The 22,422-nt window shown below is 45.0% G+C and overlaps 1 protein-coding gene across 1 annotated transcript in view; it reads right to left on the bottom strand.

The window, feature by feature from the left end:
- Nucleotides 1-22,422, bottom strand: part of LOC138363054 (uncharacterized) — a 120,030-nt gene that overhangs the window by 21,056 nt on the left and 76,552 nt on the right. The window contains exon 2 of the mRNA XM_069321900.1: nt 14,060-14,142. Coding sequence (XP_069178001.1) covers nt 14,060-14,142 — 83 coding nt within the window. The remainder of the gene's footprint in view (nt 1-14,059; nt 14,143-22,422) is intronic.

The following is a 22,422-nucleotide window of genomic DNA, read 5'->3' as shown; positions in this document are numbered from 1 at the left end:
GAAAACGAGATAGTATGTCAATTTCGCGAGCCGCTACCATTTTCTTGTATGACAAATGTTGGCCTTAGGTGGCGTATACGTCAAAATGCCACGTTCTATTAGTGAGACAGGTTGCTGCAGAAACCTGTAGGTTTTATAGAAATAATACTTGTACACAGAGCATCAGTGAGACTAAGCAACTGGCTGAACTCAGCACAAACAGAACTAGCTGCACTGCAACTAGTTACCAGCACACTAAAAAGTACAGGAGAAATCATTTCCTGTCATTCATAGTATGCACTTTAAAACTTTTCCTGCAACATTGACAGGAAGAGCCTCATAATAGCAACTATAAATAACCAGCTCGCTGTACAGAATAAAGGGGTTAGAAACTCTCCTGAATGAATACTATCTCACATAAATAAACCCTTCACAATGTCCCGGGCATTGCAGCCAAGTTAGCATGTAACAAAGATGATGCTGAATTAGACCTAGGAATTGTCATCTGTTATGACTATAATGTTCCAAACATTTAGGCCTGATAAGAGAGAAATTACTGACTCCCTAAGACCTAAAAGCACCAGTATAAAAAGCTGATTTAATATACTCGCCTAACTGTGCTTGTGGGGGTTGAGCTCTGGCTCTTTGGTCCCGCCTCTCAATCGTCAATCAACTGATGTACAGATTTCTGAGCCTACTGGGCTCTGTCACATCTACATTTGAAACTGTGTATGGAGTCAGCCTCCACCACATCACTTCCTAGTGCATTCCATTTACTAACTACTCTGACACTGAAAAAGTTCTTTCTAATATCTCTGTGACTCATTTGGGTACTCCCCTACCTGTGTCCCCTTGTGTGTGTGCCACCCATGTTAACTAATCCATCCTTGTCCACCTTGTCAATTCCCCCGAGAATTTTGTATGTGGTGATCATATCTCCCCTAGCTCTTTTGTTTTCCAGCAACGTGAGGTGCAGTTCACGTAGTCTGTCCTCATAACTCATGCCTCTTAGTTCTGGGACTAGCCTAGTGGCATACCCCTGAACTTTTTCAGGGGTAAATGTCAAAATGACAAGCACAGCAGTAGCAGCAGCAGCAGCAGCAGATGGGGTGAAGCCACAATCACAGCAGCAGCAGCAGCAGCAGATGGGGTGAAGCCACAATCACAGCAGCAGCAGCAGCAGATGGGGTGAAGCCACAATCACAGCAGCAGCAGCAGCAGCAGCAGCAGATGGGGTGAAGCCACAAGCACAGCAGCAGCAGATGGTGTGAAGCAACAAGCACAGCAGCAGCAGCAGCAGCAGATGAGGTGAAGCAACAAGCACAGCAGCAGCAGCAGCAGATGGGGTGAAGCCACAAGCACAGCAGCAGCAGCAGCAGATGGGGTGAAGCAACAAGCACAGCAGCAGCAGATGGGGTGAAGCAACAAGCACAGCAGCAGCAGCAGCAGATGGGGTGAAGCCACAAGCACAGCAGCAGCAGATGGGGTGAAGCCACAAGCACAGCAGCAGCAGATGGGGTGAAGCCACAAGCACAGCAGCAGCAGATGGGGTGAAGCAACAAGCACAGCAGCAGCAGCAGCAGATGGGGTGAAGCCACAAGCACAGCAGCAGCAGATGGGGTGAAGCCACAAGCACAGCAGCAGCAGATGGGGTGAAGCCACAAGCACAGCAGCAGCAGATGGGGTGAAGCAACAAGCACAGCAGCAGCAGCAGCAGATGGGGTGAAGCCACAAGCACAGCAGCAGCAGATGGGGTGAAGCAACAAGCACAGCAGCAGCAGCAGCAGATGGGGTGAAGCAACAAGCACAGCAGCAGCAGCAGCAGATGGGGTGAAGCCACAAGCACAGCAGCAGCAGATGGGGTGAAGCAACAATACAAGCACAGCAGCAGCAGATGGGGTGAAGCCACAATCACAGCAGCAGCAGCAGCAGCAGCAGCAGATGGGGTGAAGCCACAAGCACAGCAGCAGCAGATGGTGTGAAGCAACAAGCACAGCAGCAGCAGCAGATGAGGTGAAGCAACAAGCACAGCAGCAGCAGCAGCAGATGGGGTGAAGCCACAAGCACAGCAGCAGCAGCAGCAGATGGGGTGAAGCAACAAGCACAGCAGCAGCAGATGGGGTGAAGCAACAAGCACAGCAGCAGCAGCAGCAGATGGGGTGAAGCCACAAGCACAGCAGCAGCAGATGGGGTGAAGCAACAAGCACAGCAGCAGCAGATGGGGTGAAGCCACAAGCACAGCAGCAGCAGATGGGGTGAAGCCACAAGCACAGCAGCAGCAGATGGGGTGAAGCCACAAGCACAGCAGCAGCAGATGGGGTGAAGCAACAAGCACAGCAGCAGCAGCAGCAGATGGGGTGAAGCCACAAGCACAGCAGCAGCAGATGGGGTGAAGCCACAAGCACAGCAGCAGCAGATGGGGTGAAGCAACAATACAAGCACAGCACAGTCTCCGTGGTGTAGTGGTAAGACACTCGCCTGGCGTTCCGCGAGCGCTATGTCATGGGTTCGTATCCTGGCCGGGGAGGATTTACTGGGCGCAATTCCTTAACTGTAGCCTCTGTTTAACGCAACAGTAAAATGTGTACTTGGATGAAAAAACGATTCTTCGCGGCAGGGGATCGTATTCCAGGGACCATAGGATTAAGGACTTGCCCGAAACGCTACGCGTACTAGTGGCTGTACAAGAATGTAACAACTCTTGTATATATCTCAAAAAAAAGAAAAAAAAAGAAAAAACAAGCACAGCAGCAGCAGCAGCAGATGGGGTGAAGCAACAAGCACAGCAGCAGCAGCAGATGGGGTGAAGCAACAAGCACAGCAGCAGCAGCAGATGGGGTGAAGCAACAAGCACAGCAGCAGCAGCAGATGGTGTGAAGCAACAAGCACAGCAGCAGTAGATGGGGTGAAGCAACAAGCACAGCAGCAGCAGCAGCAGCAGCAGCAGCAGATGGTGTGAAGCAACAAACACAGCAGCAGCAGCAGATGGGGTGAAGCAACAAGCACAGCAGCAGCAGCAGATGTGTGAAGCAACAAGCACAGCAGCAGCAGCAGCAGCAGATGGTGTGAAGCAACAAGCACAGCAGCAGCAACAGCAGATGGGGTGAAGCAACAAACACAGCAGCAGCAGCAGCAGATGTGTGAAGCAACAAGCACAGCAGCAGCAGATGGTGTGAAGCAACAAGCACAGCAGCAGATGGGGTGAAGCAACAAGCACAGCAGCAGCAGCAGATGGGGTGAAGCAACAAGCACAGCAGCAGCAGCAGATGGGGTGAAGCAACAAGCACAGCAGCAGCAGCAGCAGATGGTGTGAAGCAACAAGCACAGCAGCAGCAACAGCAGATGGGGTGAAGCAACAAACACAGCAGCAGCAGCAGATGGTGTGAAGCAACAAGCAGCAGCAGATGGTGTGAAGCAACAAGCACAGCAGCAGCAGCAGCAGATGGTGTGAAGCAACAAGCACAGAAGCAGCAGCAACAGATGTGTGAAGCAACAAGCACAGCAGCAGCAGTAACAGCAGCAGCAGCAGCAGCAGCAGCAGATGGTGTGAAGCAACAAGCACAGCAGCAGCAGCAGATTGGGTGAAGCAAAGCCACGAGAAGAAGCACATGAATGATGTGTGCGTATGTAAACACGACCCCACGAGCGTGTGTGTATGTGGCCTCTCGTGTTACCCTCTCCACTACACCCAGCTTACTTCTTTATTTGCTGTTCTCATGTCCCATTATCACCCCCCGTGCGAGTGTGCTGTTTCTCCTCTAAACTGGCAATAGTGTTTTAAGAGTATATGTTTGTTGACTTGTTAAGGGTGTGTTTGCGGACTTGTTAAAGAGTGTGTTTCTTGACTTGTTAAAGGTGTTTGTTGACGTGTTAAGGGTGTGTTTGTTGACTTGTTAAGGGTGTGTTTGTCGACTTGTTAAGGGTGTGTTTGCGGACTTGTTAAGAGTGTCTTTGTTGACTTGTTAATGGTGTGTTTGCGGGCTCGTTAAGAGTGTGTTTGTTGACTTGTTAAGGGTGTGTTTGTTGACTTGTTAAGGGTGTGTTTGTTGACTTGTTAAGGGTGTGTTTGTCGACTTGTTAAGGGTGTGTTTTGGTAGAGTGGGTGTCTGGTGGGAGAAGTATTGCGGGTGTGGAGCAGCAAGGTTCCCACACCTCTCTCACTCTACTCGCCTTTCCTGTCATTATCCCCCCCCCCCACCCTTCCTCAGACGGGCGCTTTAATTAATTTTTATTTTTTATATCAACAGAAGGTCAAAGAGGCAGCAACAAGCAGCCTGAAAGCAAGCACAGCACAGATGGGGTGTTCTTGTTAAGCAGAACACCCCCTTGTCAACAAAAGGGACGGGCTTCAAAGAGCACAGGGTGCTGCATTGAGTACAGGGTCCTGTATTGAGTATAGGGCCGTGTATTGAGTACAGGGTCCTGTATTGAGTATAGGGCCGTGTATTGAGTACAGGGTCCTGTATTGAGTGCAAGGTGCTGTAAAGTGTACTGGGTACTGTAATAGATACTGGGCGCTGTAAGTGTACAGGACGGTGTAATAGATACAGGTGCTGTAATGAGTAACAATCAGTGTATGCTTACGTCTCTTCTCACAGCCTCAAATGTTTAAAATGTGTTTAAATTAACATGATACGGTGTTGTCTAGTTGACAGCGCTGGAAGTTAATCTTGTCACGGTTCAGTACTCACTCACGACACACTTGTCTCTCATCCACAGGCACAATACTCCACTTAATTGTTTACCTTATAATGGCCTCTGGATAAACTGATAATGGACATCTCTGGTTATTCCGTTCTACGTTACCCGTTCCTTATAAGGCTGTTAATCTCGCGGGTGGATCTATGCAACATTATGCACGGGCAAACTATCTCATATATAATAAATATAATACAGTGGCGGATAACCGCACAAAGGCAAGAAGTGCGCGCTTGGGATAAACTCCCTCAGCATCATATGAGACTTTAAAAGCAGTGGTTTTCGAGGTCAGTCATTTATTGTGCACCCCATACCCATCTTGGTAAGGGTGGGGGTGGAAGGGTTACAGAACCACATAATGGGTACAAGAACTGAACCAAATGTTACGAATCTTATCTCCTGTGGAGGTTAGTTTCCATTAAAGGAGTGGATTGGGGGAGTGTTTTCTTGAAGTAAATCTGCAGCTCATAACTGGAAGACCGCAAGTGACTATATTATTACTCCGCAAGTAAAAGTAGTGCCCTTCAGCTGGAGATTGTTTAGGAATAACGTGTATTGGAATAGCAAAACTATGTGAAGGAAAAATGGACTCAAACAAAAAACCTGCGTGGCGAATATGGTAAATGAAATCAATAAAGGGTTTGATTGGAAACGTTAAAGAATAGAGTATTAAGGGGCGATGACGCAAGAGGGGTGGACGCCATCTTGACCTGACGCGAGGAGAAACGCTGACGATGTCCTTGCTTTCTGAGGAAATTTTCCAGCCCTTATCAATCAGATAAGCCTTTGTATAATAGTATCAGGATTGCAAGGAAGGGTAGAGTACACTGACAGTCTTCTGAGCAGTATTTTTGAGGGAGAGTCCAGGTTTCCTAGGGGTTTATATATATATATTTGTGTGTGTCACCGGTTGATAGGTGTGGTGGCTGTGTACCCAGTTCCAGCTGTGGATTCAAAGCGATAGGGAGCAATAATAATCGCCTAAAGCCCGTTAGGACGATTATTTTTTCATGTGTTCCTTCAAAATGACCTTGAATTGTAAGGAGTGAAATAGGTTATGTAATGTCGCGTGTGTTATTAATATACATTGTGTCATTCATCTACTAGGTTGTTTTGCTACACCTTGAATTCCCCTTGGCTCAAGTTTTTATACCCCTAGACAATATTAAAAATACATTTTTAAAATATATAAATACAAATACATATATAGATGAGCAAATTCTCTCACAGGAAATATTAAAGCAGTCCCCGTCCATCAGTGGTACAAATGTTGTAGCTACAGGAAATGTAGATACTCAGACTAGGTGGCAGGCAGAATTGGAACTAAGGCAGTTGCAGCTTGTGGCAGGGCAAGCTCAGAAGAGGCTAGAGGCAGAGCAAGCTCAAGTTGCCCGAAACGCTATGCGTACTAATGGCTTTAGGTATTGTATGTACTACCTCTATCTATAAATTAATCAGAATGTTTGTAACTCTGCATCTATGTATGTACTTTTCCTAAATTACATATTATTATTATTATTATTATTATTATTATTATTATTATTATTATTATTATTATTATTATTATTATTATTATTAAGAACAGAAGAAGTTAGAAATAGAACTACCTATGAAGAGATTAGAAGTGGAGCAAGCTCTGAAAAAATAGATTCAGAGATTCGGCTAGCAGAATTGGGAATTATATCACCTGGGCAGTTAAAGGTTAACAAAAATGTTAAGTTTCCTCTATTCTGTGAGACAGACAGACCAGTTTTTCACTCATTTTGAAAAGTTGGCACAGAGTATGGAATGGCCTGAAACACAATGGGTATCTTCTTCAAGGTCAGTTGGTGGGGAAGACACAGAGGATATTTGCAGCTATGCCTTTGAATGATAGTTTTGACTATGGCAAGGTAAAGGCAGCCATCCTTACTGCCTATCAACTTGTTCCTGAGGCTTATAGACAAAAGTTTAGACAACTGAGACGAGTCCCAGGTCAAACTTTGATAGAATTTGCACAAGAGAAATATGATATATTTATTAAATGGTTAGATGCTGAAAAAATTAAGGATCTGAACTCTCTTAAAAATTTACTTTTGGTAGAAGAATTTTTATCTCGCATTCCTTCTAATGTGGTTTTATATTTGGCAGATAAATTACCCAGAGATATTTATGAGTTGGCTAAATTAGCAGATGAATATGAGTTGATTCATAAAATAATTTTTACAAATAAAACTCAATCAAATAGACAAGGATCTGGTCAAGCAATAAACTCCTCAGTCAGATTTGGGTGCCACATGTACCCAACAGCAGGTCAAGGAAAGGTGCCAGGTGGTAAATGGAGTAATATGAAACCCAAAGAGGTTCACGCCAGTAATAAACCTCACCCAGAGTTGAAACAGTGTTCCTACTGCCATAAAAAGGGACATGTTGTAAAGAGTTGTTGGTTTCTTCACCCAGAAAAGAGGCATATGGCACTCACAGTGTGTGAGATGAGGGAAGAAGGGAAGAAGTCACTTCTAACCTCTTCAGAGCTAGCAAAAATAAGCATTTGTGGCAAGGTGTAGCAAAAATAATGGGGAAAAAAGCACTTGCTATAAATCATTTTGGAGATTTTATATCAAATGAGAAATTAAAGTGTCCAAATGGTTTGTGGCATGATGTTAAAATTTTGACGGATACAGGAGCATCCCAATCTTTACTATTAGAGTTTTTTTTATTATATATACAGTCTACAGAGACTGGGGAGGTAATAATTATACAGAGAATCACTGGAGATTTCCAGACTGTGGTTTACTGAGGGAAGTAAACCTTGAGTGTGATTTTATTAAAGGCAAAAGTTTAGTAGGTGTTAGTCCTGAATTACCAGTTGCTGGTTTAGATCTAATTGTGGGGAATGATCTTGCTGGTAATTGAGTTAAAAGAGATCACCACCCCATAATGCTAACTAAACCAGAGGTAATTATGGCATGGACAGATTCTGAGGTCAAGGTAATGTACCCAGCATGTGCCGTGACCCAGTCAAAATCAGAGTCTCAAGTATCACAGACTTCCAATAACGTAAGTCAGTTGGTGCATGCCTTCTTAGTTGTCCTCCAAGGTACCCTGAGGTACACCTTGGTGCATGCATCCTTAGTCGTCCTCCAAGGTACCCTGAGGTACACCTTGGTGCATGCCTCCTTAGCTATCCCCAAGGCGTCCACGAGGGTACACCTAGACGCCGACGACTACCACTGAAGGCGTAACTCAAGACAAGACGAGACTACCCCCCCAACCCACCCCACTCCATCCCTCACCCAGACTTGTTTATTATGAGAAGGAATTATGGGGCAAGGCCGTCTATTGGAGTAAGACTGTACTAATACTCAAGGCTGTCTGCCAGTCTCCTCCAAGGTGTGCCACTTAAGATTACTAAGATCCAACACTGTTCCTCCCAAGGCCCCAGACCAGTCTCAACACTCACCAACCTATACTTACATTTATCAGATACGAAAAGCTTTCTTGGTTTTATTAAGTAGTAATACAAATGTGAAAGTAGTTGATTTTTTTTAATCTTTGCTGTTGCTGTTAGACCTCACTTAGATTATGCTATATACGTTCGATCATTATATATAATGAACACAAATTATCTGGTAATCATAGTACAGGTTGAAAGCCTGAAAACCCAGCACCAGACCACTTCTTTAAAAAGACATTAAAAGCATCGTGGGCAGATATAACTGTGGCGCTGAGATATGATTACGATATACAAGATTCTCAGGAGAATTGATAAATTCGATATATTCAGTGTAAGACCAGGTGAAACGTTGGAGAATGTCTGCATGATTGAGGTACCGATGAGTCACAGTGATGTTAGAAAGAACATTATGCAATATGGATAAGCAACTAGAGTGGACAAGAAGAGATAGAAAAAGCTAATATAATAAATAGCTTCAAAAGAAGATAAGAAACAATAGGGTCAAGAGTCACCACACAGCTCACAAGACAGCGTTCAACCCTGCAAGAACATTTAAGTATAATTAGGTGAGAGCACGCACGCACCCACTCGTTTCTCTCATTGTTTGCTAATGATGCCAAAATTATGAGGAGGATTAAAACCAAGAAAGCAAGAAGCTTCAAGATGACCTCGACCAACTGAAGTAATGGTCCATCATGTGGCTACTAAAGTTCAACCCAAGTATATGTATGTTAATGAAACTAGATGGAGGAAACAGGCCAGACACAGAGTACCTACTGAATGGGAGATGAAGTCCTCCACAAAAAAGGACACAGAAAGATCTAGGAGTTGATATGACGCCAAACCTGTCACCTGTAGCCCACATCAAAAGAATATTATCAACGGCGTATGCAAGACTGGCTAACATCAGAACTGCCTTTAGAAACTTCTGTAAGGAATCATTTAGAACCTTGTATACCACATATGTAAGACCAATCCTTCAGTATGCGGCTCCCAGCATGGATCCCATCACACCATGGGTTCCAGGCGATCAGTAGCAGGAACACAAAATCTTCCATACCCATATAAACGGTTCTAAGCGTTATTGCCGCAAGAGGAAAATAACTACCAGTTAAGTAAATCTAGGAATTACGTGTTAAATTATCTCGAGTGATTTTTGTTGATGTTTCTCAATTGAAAAAATTCTCGCCCTGTTTCTCTTTTAAGATCTATGGCGCACTTTCTCCAGGGAAGGTCGGCGCGGAACACCATAACGATGCAGTCATGTTATGAGCATTTTTAAAGGTAGGAGACGGGCGAGCGGCCTCACCAGGCCATATTGGTCAACGAGGGAGGCCGCCAGCGCATAATCTCTCGCCTTCCTCTACAATTATGCCCTATAAGCTACACACTGCAGGATAAACGTATGCTTGTCTGTGTCTAGTCCATGTACATCACTGGTGTACAGGTAGAGTTTGGCTTCACCACTGGTGTACAGGTAGAGCCTGGCTTCACCACTGGTGTACAGGTAGAGCCTGGCTTCCCCACTGGTGTACAGGTAGAGCCTGGCTTCCCCACTGGTGTACAGGTAGAGCCTGGCTTCCCCACTGGTGTACAGGTAGAGCCTGGCTTCCCCACTGGTGTACAGGTAGAGCCTGGCTTCCCCACTGGTGTACAGGTAGAGCCTGGCTTCCCCACTGGTGTACAGGTAGAGCCTGGCTTCCCCACTGGTGTACAGGTAGAGCCTGGCTTCCCCACTGGTGTACAGGCAGAGCCTGGCTTCACTGTAACGTTCAAACTGGAGTCTACCACTGTCCCCTTCCATTCCCCCTTCCTCCCCTCCCCCCCTCACCGGCCATAAGCTGTTGGAGTCAGTGAGACCGTCTTAGGCCTGTGCGTCTCCTCTTCCCCAGCCCTCTTCCCTACGGGGGTGAAATATACCTCTTCGAAGCAGGCAAAGTTGACCCAGGGGTCATGATTGCCTAGAGATAAGGGCCAAATCATTATTGGCCAGAGTGCCAGTACCCAGGCCTAGTTTTGGAATGGGCTGCTGGCTAAATAAATGGCAGGAACCCCGGTAACTAGGATAGTTGTGGAAGGAGCCATTCTCCACTTGGAGGTTGTTGAACTTAATTTTAGTTTGTGTGATTTGGAGTTGTGAACTGAGGTAGTCCACCAGGTCCCTAGAGGGAGAGCCAGCAACATCTTTGGCTGGTAATTGCAGGGATAAAGGTAATGTGCTTTTTGAGTGTTCATGTGCTGTCAGTGGATACCATACCAATTGCCTCGTTTATGATTTATTATCAGTTAGGATATATTTTTCGTGTCCTTTATTGAATAAAGTTCATATTGATTTATTTTGGTGTTTAGCTAATTTTCCCACTAATTAATTCTGAGTCATTAAATTTTCTCATTGCATGCTGTGTTGGGAGTTTCCCTGCATTCCTCCATGCCATTCTGTATTAAAGTTGCCCCTTGATTCTAAGTAAGTAAACTAAAGAGCTGCTAATATACATTCCCATTAAAAAATTTCGACGCAATGATGGAAAGCAGCGCTCATAATGTACAGAACCGCTCCGGATAAAGAGAGCAGCGCTCATAATGTACAGAACCGCTCCGGATAAAGAGAGCAGCGCTCATAATGTACAGAACCGCTCCGGATAAAGAGAGCAGCGCTCATAATGTACAGAACCGCTCCGGATAAAGAGAGCAGCGCTCATAATGTACAGAACCGCTCCGGATAAAGAGAGCAGCGCTCATAATGTACAGAACCGCTCCGGATAAAGAGAGCAGCGCTCATAATGTACAGAACCGCTCCGGATAAAGAGAGCAGCGCTCATAATGTACAGAACCGCTCCGGATAAAGAGAGCAGCGCTCATAATGTACAGAACCGCTCCGGATAAAGAGAGCAGCGCTCATAATGTACAGAACCGCTCCGGATAAAGAGAGCAGCGCTCATAATGTACAGAACCGCTCCGGATAAAGAGAGCAGCGCTCATAATGTACAGAACCGCTCCGGATAAAGAGAGCAGCGCTCATAATGTACAGAACCGCTCCGGATAAAGAGAGCAGCGCTCATAATCTACAGAACCGCTCCGGATAAAGAGAGCAGCGCTCATAATCTACAGGACCGCTCCGGATAAAGAGAGCAGCGCTCATAATGTACAGAACCGCTCCGGATAAAGAGAGCAGCGCTCATAATGTACAGGACCGCTCCGGATAAAGAGAGCAGCGCTCATAATGTACAGGACCGCTCCGGATAAAGAGAGCAGCGCTCATAATGTACAGAACCGCTCCGGATAAAGAGAGCAGCGCTCATAATGTACAGAACCGCTCCGGATAAAGAGAGCAGCGCTCATAATGTACAGAACCGCTCCGGATAAAGAGAGCAGCGCTCATAATGTACAGAACCGCTCCGGATAAAGAGAGCAGCGCTCATAATCTACAGAACCGCTCCGGATAAAGAGAGCAGCGCTCATAATCTACAGGACCGCTCCGGATAAAGAGAGCAGCGCTCATAATGTACAGAACCGCTCCGGATAAAGAGAGCAGCGCTCATAATGTACAGGACCGCTCCGGATAAAGAGAGCAGCGCTCATAATCTACAGGACCGCTCCGGATAAAGAGAGCGGCGCTCATAATGTACAGAACCGCTCCGGATAAAGAGAGCAGCGCTCATAATGTACAGAACCGCTCCGGATAAAGAGAGCAGCGCTCATAATCTACAGGACCGCTCCGGATAAAGAGAGCAGCGCTCATAATGTACAGAACCGCTCCGGATAAAGAGAGCAGCGCTCATAATGTACAGAACCGCTCCGGATAATTAGAGCAGCGCTCATAATCTACAGGACCGCTCCGGATAAAGAGAGCAGCGCTCATAATGTACAGAACCGCTCCGGATAAAGAGAGCAGCGCTCATAATGTACAGAACCGCTCCGGATAAAGAGAGCAGCGCTCATAATGTACAGAACCGCTCCGGATAAAGAGAGCAGCGCTCATAATCTACAGAACCGCTCCGGATAAAGAGAGCAGCGCTCATAATGTACAGAACCGCTCCGGATAAAGAGAGCAGCGCTCATAATCTACAGAACCGCTCCGGATAAAGAGAGCAGCGCTCATAATGTACAGGACCGCTCCGGATAAAGAGAGCAGCGCTCATAATCTACAGAACCGCTCCGGATAAAGAGAGCAGCGCTCATAATGTACAGGACCGCTCCGGATAAAGAGAGCAGCGCTCATAATGGACTCTGTCCTCTGGGTAAAGTGATTACCACGAGACACCAAACCCATTCTCACACCAACTCACCAACTGGATAGTTATCTATGTATTTGTGATGGTCTGAAAGCATATTATGGGTCCAATAATAGTCTATTTATAAACTGGTAAGTGAACCTTTATCCTTAACAGAAAACGACATTTACACATGGAAATGCTTCCAGTTATAACTGTATTGTATTATAAATCGTTAGTTTAAAATATAATAAGTCTATACTTAACTAGTTTTCTCTGAAACGGCTCAAAGAACTTGGTTTTCTATCAATTAAATCCTAAAGATAATTAACATTTTCACATTTCAAATGTTTGAAAATAATACACCGTATTAGCATAACTAATGTAATGAAACCTAACCTATCCTAACCATGGATAAGTATATAATAGCACCAATTACATAGTGGTTTTGAAGTGATTAACTTCAGGGTGTGCATCAGTGCAGAATTATAGAGCTCCGGATAACACGATCAACGCTCATAATGTACAAGAAGCTTTTTGGATAAAGAATGCAATGCTTATAATGTACAAAAAGCCTTTAAGATAGAGCAATGCTTATAATGTACAAGAAGCACTCCGGATAACGAGAACAACGCTCATAATGTACAAAAAGTACTCTGGATAACGAGAGCATCGCTCATAATGTACAAGTGTCCGAGATTACTTAAAGTTCGGACCACTACTGTGTGCATGTAGACTAGGACTGGTGTGCAAGCCGCTCACGGTAATTATCAACAGTGTAAAATGCATAGAGCGACGGCACAAGATCTTGAGGAGATCTTGCTAGATTATACATCGTGTCTGATCTCTACCTGGTGGTGCAGGGAAACCACGGTAATCGGTTCAACTAAATTTAATTATTTAATAGGGCTAGTATATGACGGAGGATCCTTTTATGGGACCGAGCCAGCAAAGTCTAATATGAGGGAGAACGGATTTCCTGAAATACCAAGTGCTTAACATACAAATTTATGCACTAAATTTAGAACATAAAACGAAAATGTATTTACATGTAGAATTGGGATAATTGTCTTTACTTTACGAGGGTTTATAGGCAAATCTAGGCACAGTACTGTCTCTTGCTGACAGTGGTCAGGGAACATAACACAACCTAACTTTAGCACTGGTAATTATGACCACCTCAGCAATAACGGCTGGCTAATACTACTGCTCAATGCAAAAGGACAATTTGGAGATCAAAAATAATGCTCGGGACATTAAATTGCATGCACAATATATATAAAAGCTGACATGTGTTGGAATAACCTTCACAAACACGTGCCCGGTCCACACCGGCATTCTGTGGGACGTTTCACTCGAAATGGACTCAGACAGACAGATTCTAAACTATCCACAAGGCTCACTGGGTTGCAAATAAGCACCACAAAATGCGAGTCCAATTGTGTACACACTACACATTTAGTGCGTACTAAGTCTAGCATCCACCATTTAGAGGGAGCACTTAGGATACGAGCAACGAAACGTTTACAATGTACAAGGAGCACTCCGGATACGAGAGTAACGCATATAATGTACACAGAGCCCATGTTAGCCCAAGCAACAAGGATACGTCCCGAGAATCACACTCAACACTTGGCCACAATGAGTAACAGGAGGAGGCAAATACATGAGTCCGTCACACTCATGCATTATAAACTTGGCCACAATGAGCAAGAGAGGGAAGAGGTATACTCACGTATGATACACAGGTTGTTGCCAGTCTTCTGTTGCCAGCCCGGGCAACAGAAGGGTCGGTGACGAGAGCCACACACGTTGGGTCTGAAACATGCAACACAAAATGTTATCACAAGCATCTTACTGTTCCTCACCTCTCCATATACTCCTTATCACACCACTTATAATATATTATATTTATATTTATATATATATATATATATATATATATATATATATATATATATATATATATATATATATATATATATATATATATATATATAAGCTTTAAAAAGCATTAAGAACAATATACAAAATATAGACAAAATAATATATGTTGACGAGGAGTTAAACAAATAATAAAGTATAAATTATTAGTATCGTGAAAAAATGTTTTGGAAAATAACAAAAATAGATCCAAACATTGAGAGTTAACATGTGTCTACCACTCTTAACACGTGTATAGAGTGGTAAATATGTATACTGTAGACACATGTGTAGAGTAGTAACGTGTAGAGTAGTAGACATGTGTAGGGTGGTAGACACATATGTAGGTTTGTGTATGAGTGGGGTGGAGAGGTACAGAGTGCATGAGTGGGGTGTGAGAGGTACAGAGTGCATGAGTGGGGTGGAGAGGTACAGTGTATGAGTGGGGTGTGAGAGGTACAGAGTGCATGAGTGGGGTGCGAGAGGTACAGAGAGTGTATGAGTGGGGTGTGAGAGGTACAGAGAGTGTATGAGTGGGGTGCGGGAGGTACAGAGAGTGTATGAGTGGGGTGCGAGAGGTACAGAGAGTGCATGAGTGGGGTGCGAGAGGTACAGAGAGTGCATGAGTGGGGTGCGAGAGGTACAGAGAGTGCATGAGTGGGGTGTGAGAGGTACAGAGAGTGCATGAGTGGGGTGTGAGAGGTACAGAGAGTGCATGAGTGGGGTGTGAGAGGTACAGAGAGTGCATGAGTGGGGTGCGAGAGGTACAGAGAGTGCATGAGTGGGGTGCGAGAGGTACAGAGAGTGCATGAGTGGGGTGGAGGAGTTCAAGAGGCGTGCTTTCGCAGGGCAAAGGGCACTAATTGCAGCTGTGTAGCTGGTAAGTGGGAGCTTTCATCCTTTAATGGTGCTCTTGATGGTAGACAAATATGGCGCGAGCGGTGATGGCGTCTTGCAGGGGGACATGTTGTGCTCCCAGGAGGCTTTGCTGCTCCTTTAGTCATCAAGCACACCCTCTGTCAGTTGGTTGTTAAATTTCAGGATCGAATATTGCACAGAGTAACGCCATAAAGACTTAAGTAGTTTGTAATTTTGTGATCTTTTGGCGCCTATAATTTTACGTTATGGCATATTAAGGATGCTCCACGTTAATGCGGCATATTCCAGGAAGAGCCTCGTATATTACGTCAACAATTAATATTCTCAAGACCTCATAACTTAGGTTCACATATGCTGATGATATCCACCATATGTGATCTTCCCGGGCTAGGATTCAGGTCTTACCAATTTCCAGGTCCTTCGTTTTTGCTGTTTCAGATTCCGTTCATTTTGTATTGTTCAACGGGTCTTCTTGCACCCTTCATCATATCTCATTATCTGGGATGAAGTCGAATAGCCTTTGCTTCGACCATCCCAGAAACCTCTCCTGGTCATCTTTCATCTTATTAAAATTCCTGTGTTATCTCCCTTCGTCAAATTTGTATCATCCACAAACATTGACGTGAGTGCATCAACTTCGTGTGTGTGTGTGTGTGTTTGATTTTTTTTTCCTGGAAGGACCATTTAAATTGGGTAGCGTCACTTATCCTTTGAGTAAACATACCACCGTAGTAGCATGTACAACACCCCCCAAACAGAAAGAAAATCCGCTGGGTTTTTCATCCTGTCACTTGTGCCCAGACACAGCTGAGACTTGCTTAACTGTCTTAAGTGAACAGTTGATCAAACAAGAAGATTAAAATTTACCAACCCCCCTAAACATGCATTATCTTGCGGGTGCAAAGTATATTTCAAGAGGATGTGTGTGTGCATATGTGCCGCACAGATGTACAAGTGAGGATATACTTGAAATACCCTCACTCTGGTAACCACAAGTTATATTCCTTCAGCTTCTATCATAGAATCTAGACGTACCGTAGGATAATGACCTTTAATAGATTCTGATGAACTAATAGGTTGGCTAGGTGATAAGGTGCGCCCGGGCTCCCCGTACCCAAACCACCAACCAGCCCACCTTCCTTATAGGCAGCCAAAACTGACGTTTGGCGGTGCATACTTCTCCCGCCCACCACAATTATCGGCTGGAATATGTAATGACGCGCGTCTCGTGTTTAAGATATAATCGGGCATGGCTGGGCAGCTCTAACGAGCCAAACTGCATCCACCAATACCCGTTCCCCACCTTTATGAGTACATAAATACACGAAATAGTTTAATGCAGTTTGTTCTTCATATATATATATATATATATATATATATATATATATATATATATATATATATATATATATATATGAATATATATATATATATGAATATATATATATATGAATATATATATATATATATATATATATATATATATATATATATATATATATATATATATATATATATATATGATTAATATTTCTAATACGAATTTTCTCAATATTTCTTATGTTTCTTTTCACTGTTGATGGTAATTGAAAAATCAATTCTCCAAAATTCATTTTTATTTCTAGTCTGACGCGACGCTTGAACGCGTTTCGCAATAACTTATTACATTTTCAAAGACTTTAGTTTACACACACACAACTATAACCTGTAAACACGCTAATCCGTCATACTTATACTCGCATTTGGGTGAGGTGATATGGTGCAACAGTTTTGGATGAGATGAACAAATATATACATACGTGTAAACGTTGACTTAGTGCATATGTATACATATAGGTAAAACCGGTCACATTCTCCCTCACACAGTGCAAGTCAAAGTTCAGTTGGTACTCGTCTCTGGATCAATTTCATTGTCCTCTTAAATTCGACTGATCCACCTGATCAGTCGAACATCAACTAGCCCACAGTTAAGCTTGAGGGCACCTCCACTGACAACTCTGACTATTATATGACAGATGTCTTTCCAAATCCACACGGGGGAGACATCTCCCGTCACGCGGGTGCAGTCGCACCTCCACCAGTCTCCAGTATCAGCTAATGATAATGGTAATGGCTCCAAAGGGTCACCACTTACGGGTTATTCATGCCCGTGCCTCCTTTTGGGTAGCTTAATCTTCATCAATCAATCAATCCAAATCCATATAAACACCTTGCACTGGAGAGTGCTCGCCACCGACGGCTGGGGTGGGAATATTACCTCTGGCGTCGGAGGTAAAGGAGGACGAGACTCGGGGGTCATTTAGTGGGGGTTATTTACTCTCACTATTGAGAGTTATTCACAATAACCACTCTGGAACTATTATTCCAGCCAACACATATTACATGAAGTGAAACTAACTTGATAAAGTTTACAAGTAATTAGTTTGAATTAGCCCGTGTGAGACAGCCTTCAGCGCCAGACAGAAGAGGCTGGCGGCCAGCTGGCGACGCCATCACACTCAAATTTCACGCCTGCCTGCCACCCAAAAGCCCCGCCTTTCAAGACTTCTTCCCTCCTCGACACGATGATACGTCAAATTAAGATACAATCTCCACATTTATACCACCTCGTTAAGTGATGTAGTGTTATCACTTAGGCACCAACTGCTGAAAAATACCTGCTAATGGGCCCTGAACTGACATGGGCGTCGCCTGCCTGGGTGTCTCGCAGCCTGCCCGTCCACGGCTGCTCACCCACCACAACCATTTATTATTATTATTATATCACAAACTATTAGTATGAATCTGCACGCCGGTCAAAACACATTGATTAATTTTTGGCAGAAAACATTTGCTAGCATGCAAAAAAATATTTGTAAATATATTCAAGAAGTTCATATAAAAAATGGCTGCACATTTTCGCCAATTTTCAGCAAGAATATTACCTCAAGTAAAATGATGTTGTGACACATTGTATTTAAATTTCTGACTGATGCAGTTCAGAGCAAGATGAGGTGCTGAACGAGAGAAAGATATATAGAGAGAAATGCAAATACAGATAAGAGACAGATTTATGACAGTACCTACCATAAGGCGGGGGATAAAAAAGATTTTAGATAAAACAACAGAAGAGAGGAGAAAATAGTGGTGACGAGGGTGAGTGGAGATAGGCTCTTATCCCCTGCATCTGACTTCTCCACCATCACTCTCCCTCCTCCCACACCTTCCACGCCACTCCAACCTCCCTCCCTCCCTCCCTCCCTCTTCTTCACTACAGATTCACTTGCAAAAACTTTTATTTCAAAATGAAAATGATTTATTCATAAGCAAATGTGCAGATTCATGCAGATCTATTTACTCCTGTAGCCCTCCGTCTGGCCAGGCCCGAGAGTTCCTCCTAGCCAGCCCTGAGTCCCTCTTGACCACGCCTGAGACTCCCCAGGCAACCCTGAGCTGGGCTGCCTAGGTATTTAACATCTGGGGTCAAACTGGCATATCCAAGCCATATGTCTCCAACAAGAACACTCCATGAAAAGTGTAGGCTCCTCAATATATTTTGCCACTTTCCTGTATCCAAGTCCTTACACAAAAAGTCTTGCACAGAGCACTACTCAAATCAGCACTCAAGGCGGGACAGCACCAGTGATTTAAATAGGATTGGCAAGGATGTGTTTTATGTTTTTAATCTACCAAACCCAAGTGTCTTCAACAGAGGTAATTTTCATGCTGGCTTTGTACATCATGTGTCCCCGTGGCCTTCCTCCTGCCATCGTAACCGGCGATGAGAAACGGCTCTGGCTAGGTTATGTGTTGATCACTTAATGGAGCGCCGCCTTGCTCCGTATTGCCCAAATTGCATTGTCCCTCTTACAGTCGTGCATATCCTTGTTGAATGTCCTGACTTCCAGGACGAGGGTGTCTTGCTTTCCGACGGTCCCCCGCGGTCACTTGTCTCTCGATAGAATCCTTGGTGAATTGGATACTTTTGATATCGTTTGTCTTATGTTTTTCGGTTCTCGTATTGGTATCCTTGGTGATATTTAACGCCCTCTGATTATTCCGCACATTTGATGGTGCTGCATAGCCTTCCCGGTTTGGGTGCCTTCTTTTGATAATTACTTACTTTGTACATCATCTGCAAGTGGTGACACGAAGCTGTGACTAGTGTTTTTGACTATATCAGATACGACAATGAGGAAAAGCAGTGGTGCCGGAACTGTGCCATGGTGTACAAAGCTTTCCACTGTGCTTGGACTTAATTTTATTTGATTAACTGTTACTCTACACTCTGACAGAAAATTTTTAAATCTTCCGTCCTACTTTATCCGTTATGCCTACCGATCTCCTTTTATGGGCTTTCACTCGATCACATCAAATATTTTGCAAAATCTGTGGACATAACATCTACATTTTATTTTCCTAGTAATGCTTCCACGATTTTATCATAGTGTTGAGCAACTGCGAAACTAGTCCTGACCAGCCCTGAGAGTTCCCTCTGGCCAGCCTTGAGAGTCCCTTCTGGCCAGCCCTGAGAGTCTCTCCTAGCCACACCTGAGAATCCCTAGGTAGCCCTGAGAGTTCTTCCTGACCAGCACTGAGGGCCTTCCTGACCCGGCCGGGCTTGCGGCTGGCAGACTCATCACAGCGACAGCTGTTTCTCCTCCCCAAGGTTTCCACCTCCCGGGAAACCTTCTCCAAGATTGTCGGCGTCACTTATTGCCACTAAAGCCTATGTCAGCTAGCACTTATATAAATACAAACAAACTTTATACATGTTATACTTTAAACATTCAGAATAATGCAGGCTTGAGACAGGAGCGGGCTCGAGGCTGCAGCGGGTCTGACGCTGCAGCGGGCCTGAGGCTGCAGCGGGTCTGACGCTGCAGCGGGCCTGAGGCTGCAGCGGGCCTGAGGCTGCAGCGGGTCTGACGCTGCAGCGAGCCTGAGGCTGCAGCGGGTCTGACGCTGCAGCGGGCCAGAGGCTGCAGCGGCCCTGAGGCTGCACCGGGTCCGAGAATACACCGGGTCCGAGGACGCAGCGAGCTCGAGGCAGCGGGACCCAGGCTGCAGTGGGCCCAGGGACGCAGCGGCCCCAAGGATGCACTGGGCCCGAGGGAGCAGCGAGCTCGAGAACGCAGCGAGCTGGAGGAGGCAGTGAGTACGAGGAGGCAGCGGGACCCAGGTTGCAGTGGCCCCAAGGATGCACCTGATCCGAGGATGCACCGGACCCTAAGAGGCAGCGGGTCGTTGGCACAGACAACATTCGTCTGCATAAAGGGTTATGTTTGGTGTCAGGAAAGTTCTTCATGAGCAAGTTGGAAGTATTTTTTATCTTTTATATTATTAATTCAATTTTCTGGTTGGTGTCGGTAATGCTCACATTTCTATCATTAATGTTTTTTGTGACTTTTCCGTGTTGTGTAAGGCAGTTGAGGAGAATATAATGAACAGTACATTAGATTATTTTTGTAATTTTTAATTTTGAGTTCAAACCCTGTATGATCTGACAATCAAAATTAGTATATTGTGATGTAATCAAAATCGCCCAGACGGAGACCGTAAGATTCACGACCATTATAGAAAGAAGTTTTTGCGGTGTTTATATTATGAAAGTGTATAATTAATGGATCGATAGCCACACTGTTATTACCGGCGGTGGACGGGCGTCTCACAGTGAAGGTGAGGGGAAGGAGGAAGGGAGGGAGGGGGGGGGGAAGAGAGAGAGAGAGCGAGAGCGAGAGCGACAATGTTGCCACTTACCTTAGACCATTGCTCGGAGGTCTAAGGTAAGTGGCACCATTGCTCGGAGGACTAAGGTAAGTGGCACCATTGCTCGGAGGACTAAGGTAAGTGGCACCATTGCTCGGAGGTCTAAGGTAAGTGGCACCATTGCTCGGAGGACTAAGGTAAGTGGCACCATTGCTCGGAGGTCTAAGGTAAGCGAGAGAGAGAGAGCGAGAGAGAGAGAGAGAGAGAGAGAGAGAGCGAGAGAGAGAGAGAGAGAGAGAGAGCGAGAGAGAGCGAGAGAGAGAGAGAGAGAGAGAGAGAGAGAGAGAGAGAGAGAGAGAGAGAGAGAGAGAGAGAGAGAGAGAGAGAGAGAGAGAGAGAGAGAGAGAGAGAGAGAGAGAGAGAGAGAGAGAGAGAGAGAGAGAGAGAGAGAGAGAGAGAGAGAGAGAGAGAGAGAGAGAGAGAGAGAGAGAGAGAGAGAGAGAGAGAGAGAGAGAGAGAGAGAGAGAGAGAGAGAGAGAGAGAGAGAGAGAGAGAGAGAGAGAGAGAGAGAGAGAGAGAGAGAGAGAGAGAGAGAGAGAGAGAGAGAGAGAGAGAGAGAGAGAGAGAGAGAGAGAGAGAGAGAGAGAGAGAGAGAGAGAGAGAGAGAGAGAGAGAGAGAGAGAGAGAGAGAGAGAGAGAGAGAGAGAGAGAGAGAGAGAGAGAGAGAGAGAGAGAGAGAGAGAGAGAGAGAGAGAGAGAGAGAGAGAGAGAGAGAGAGAGAGAGAGAGAGAGAGAGAGAGAGAGAGAGAGAGAGAGAGAGAGAGAGAGAGAGAGAGAGAGAGAGAGAGAGAGAGAGAGAGAGAGAGAGAGAGAGAGAGAGAGAGAGAGAGAGAGAGAGAGAGAGAGAGAGAGAGAGAGAGAGAGAGAGAGAGAGAGAGAGAGAGAGAGAGAGAGAGAGAGAGAGAGAGAGAGAGAGAGAGAGAGAGAGAGAGAGAGAGAGAGAGAGAGAGAGAGAGAGAGAGAGAGAGAGAGAGAGAGAGAGAGAGAGAGAGAGAGAGAGAGAGAGAGAGAGAGAGAGAGAGAGATCATAAAATAAATTATTCTAAGATCAGGCGTCAGGAATACAACGGTAAGTGGCACCATTGCTCGGAGGACTAAGGTAAGTGGCACCATTGCTCGGAGGTCTAAGGTAAGTGGCACCATTGCTCGGAGGACTAAGGTAAGTGGCAACATTGCTCGGAGGACTAAGGTAAGTGGCAACATTGCTCGGAGGACTAAGGTAAGTAGCAACATTGCTCGGAGGACTAAGGTAAGTGGCACCATTGCTCGTAGGTCTAAGGTAAGTGGCACCATTGCTCGGAGGTCTAAGGTAAGTGGCACCATTGCTCGGAGGACTAAGGTAAGTGGCAACATTGCTCGGAGGACGGGTCCTTGCGTGGTCCGTATGAGACCAGTTACTTGGGAAGCAATACATTGATGACCCGTAAATATTATAGTCTTGCCCCTATAATAACTGGAGCCTCTAATAATTTTCACTGTGGTAAAAATATGATAATTTGGCTCTTCACGCCCCGTCCCGAAATTAATAATTTGATCCGTAAGCTAGCA

The sequence above is a fragment of the Procambarus clarkii genome, chromosome 10 (assembly GCF_040958095.1).
Source record: "Procambarus clarkii isolate CNS0578487 chromosome 10, FALCON_Pclarkii_2.0, whole genome shotgun sequence".
Classification (NCBI taxonomy): Eukaryota; Metazoa; Arthropoda; class Malacostraca; order Decapoda; family Cambaridae; genus Procambarus; species Procambarus clarkii.
Note: the sequence above shows the minus strand (reverse complement) of the source record. Positions and strands in the feature narration are given on the sequence as shown.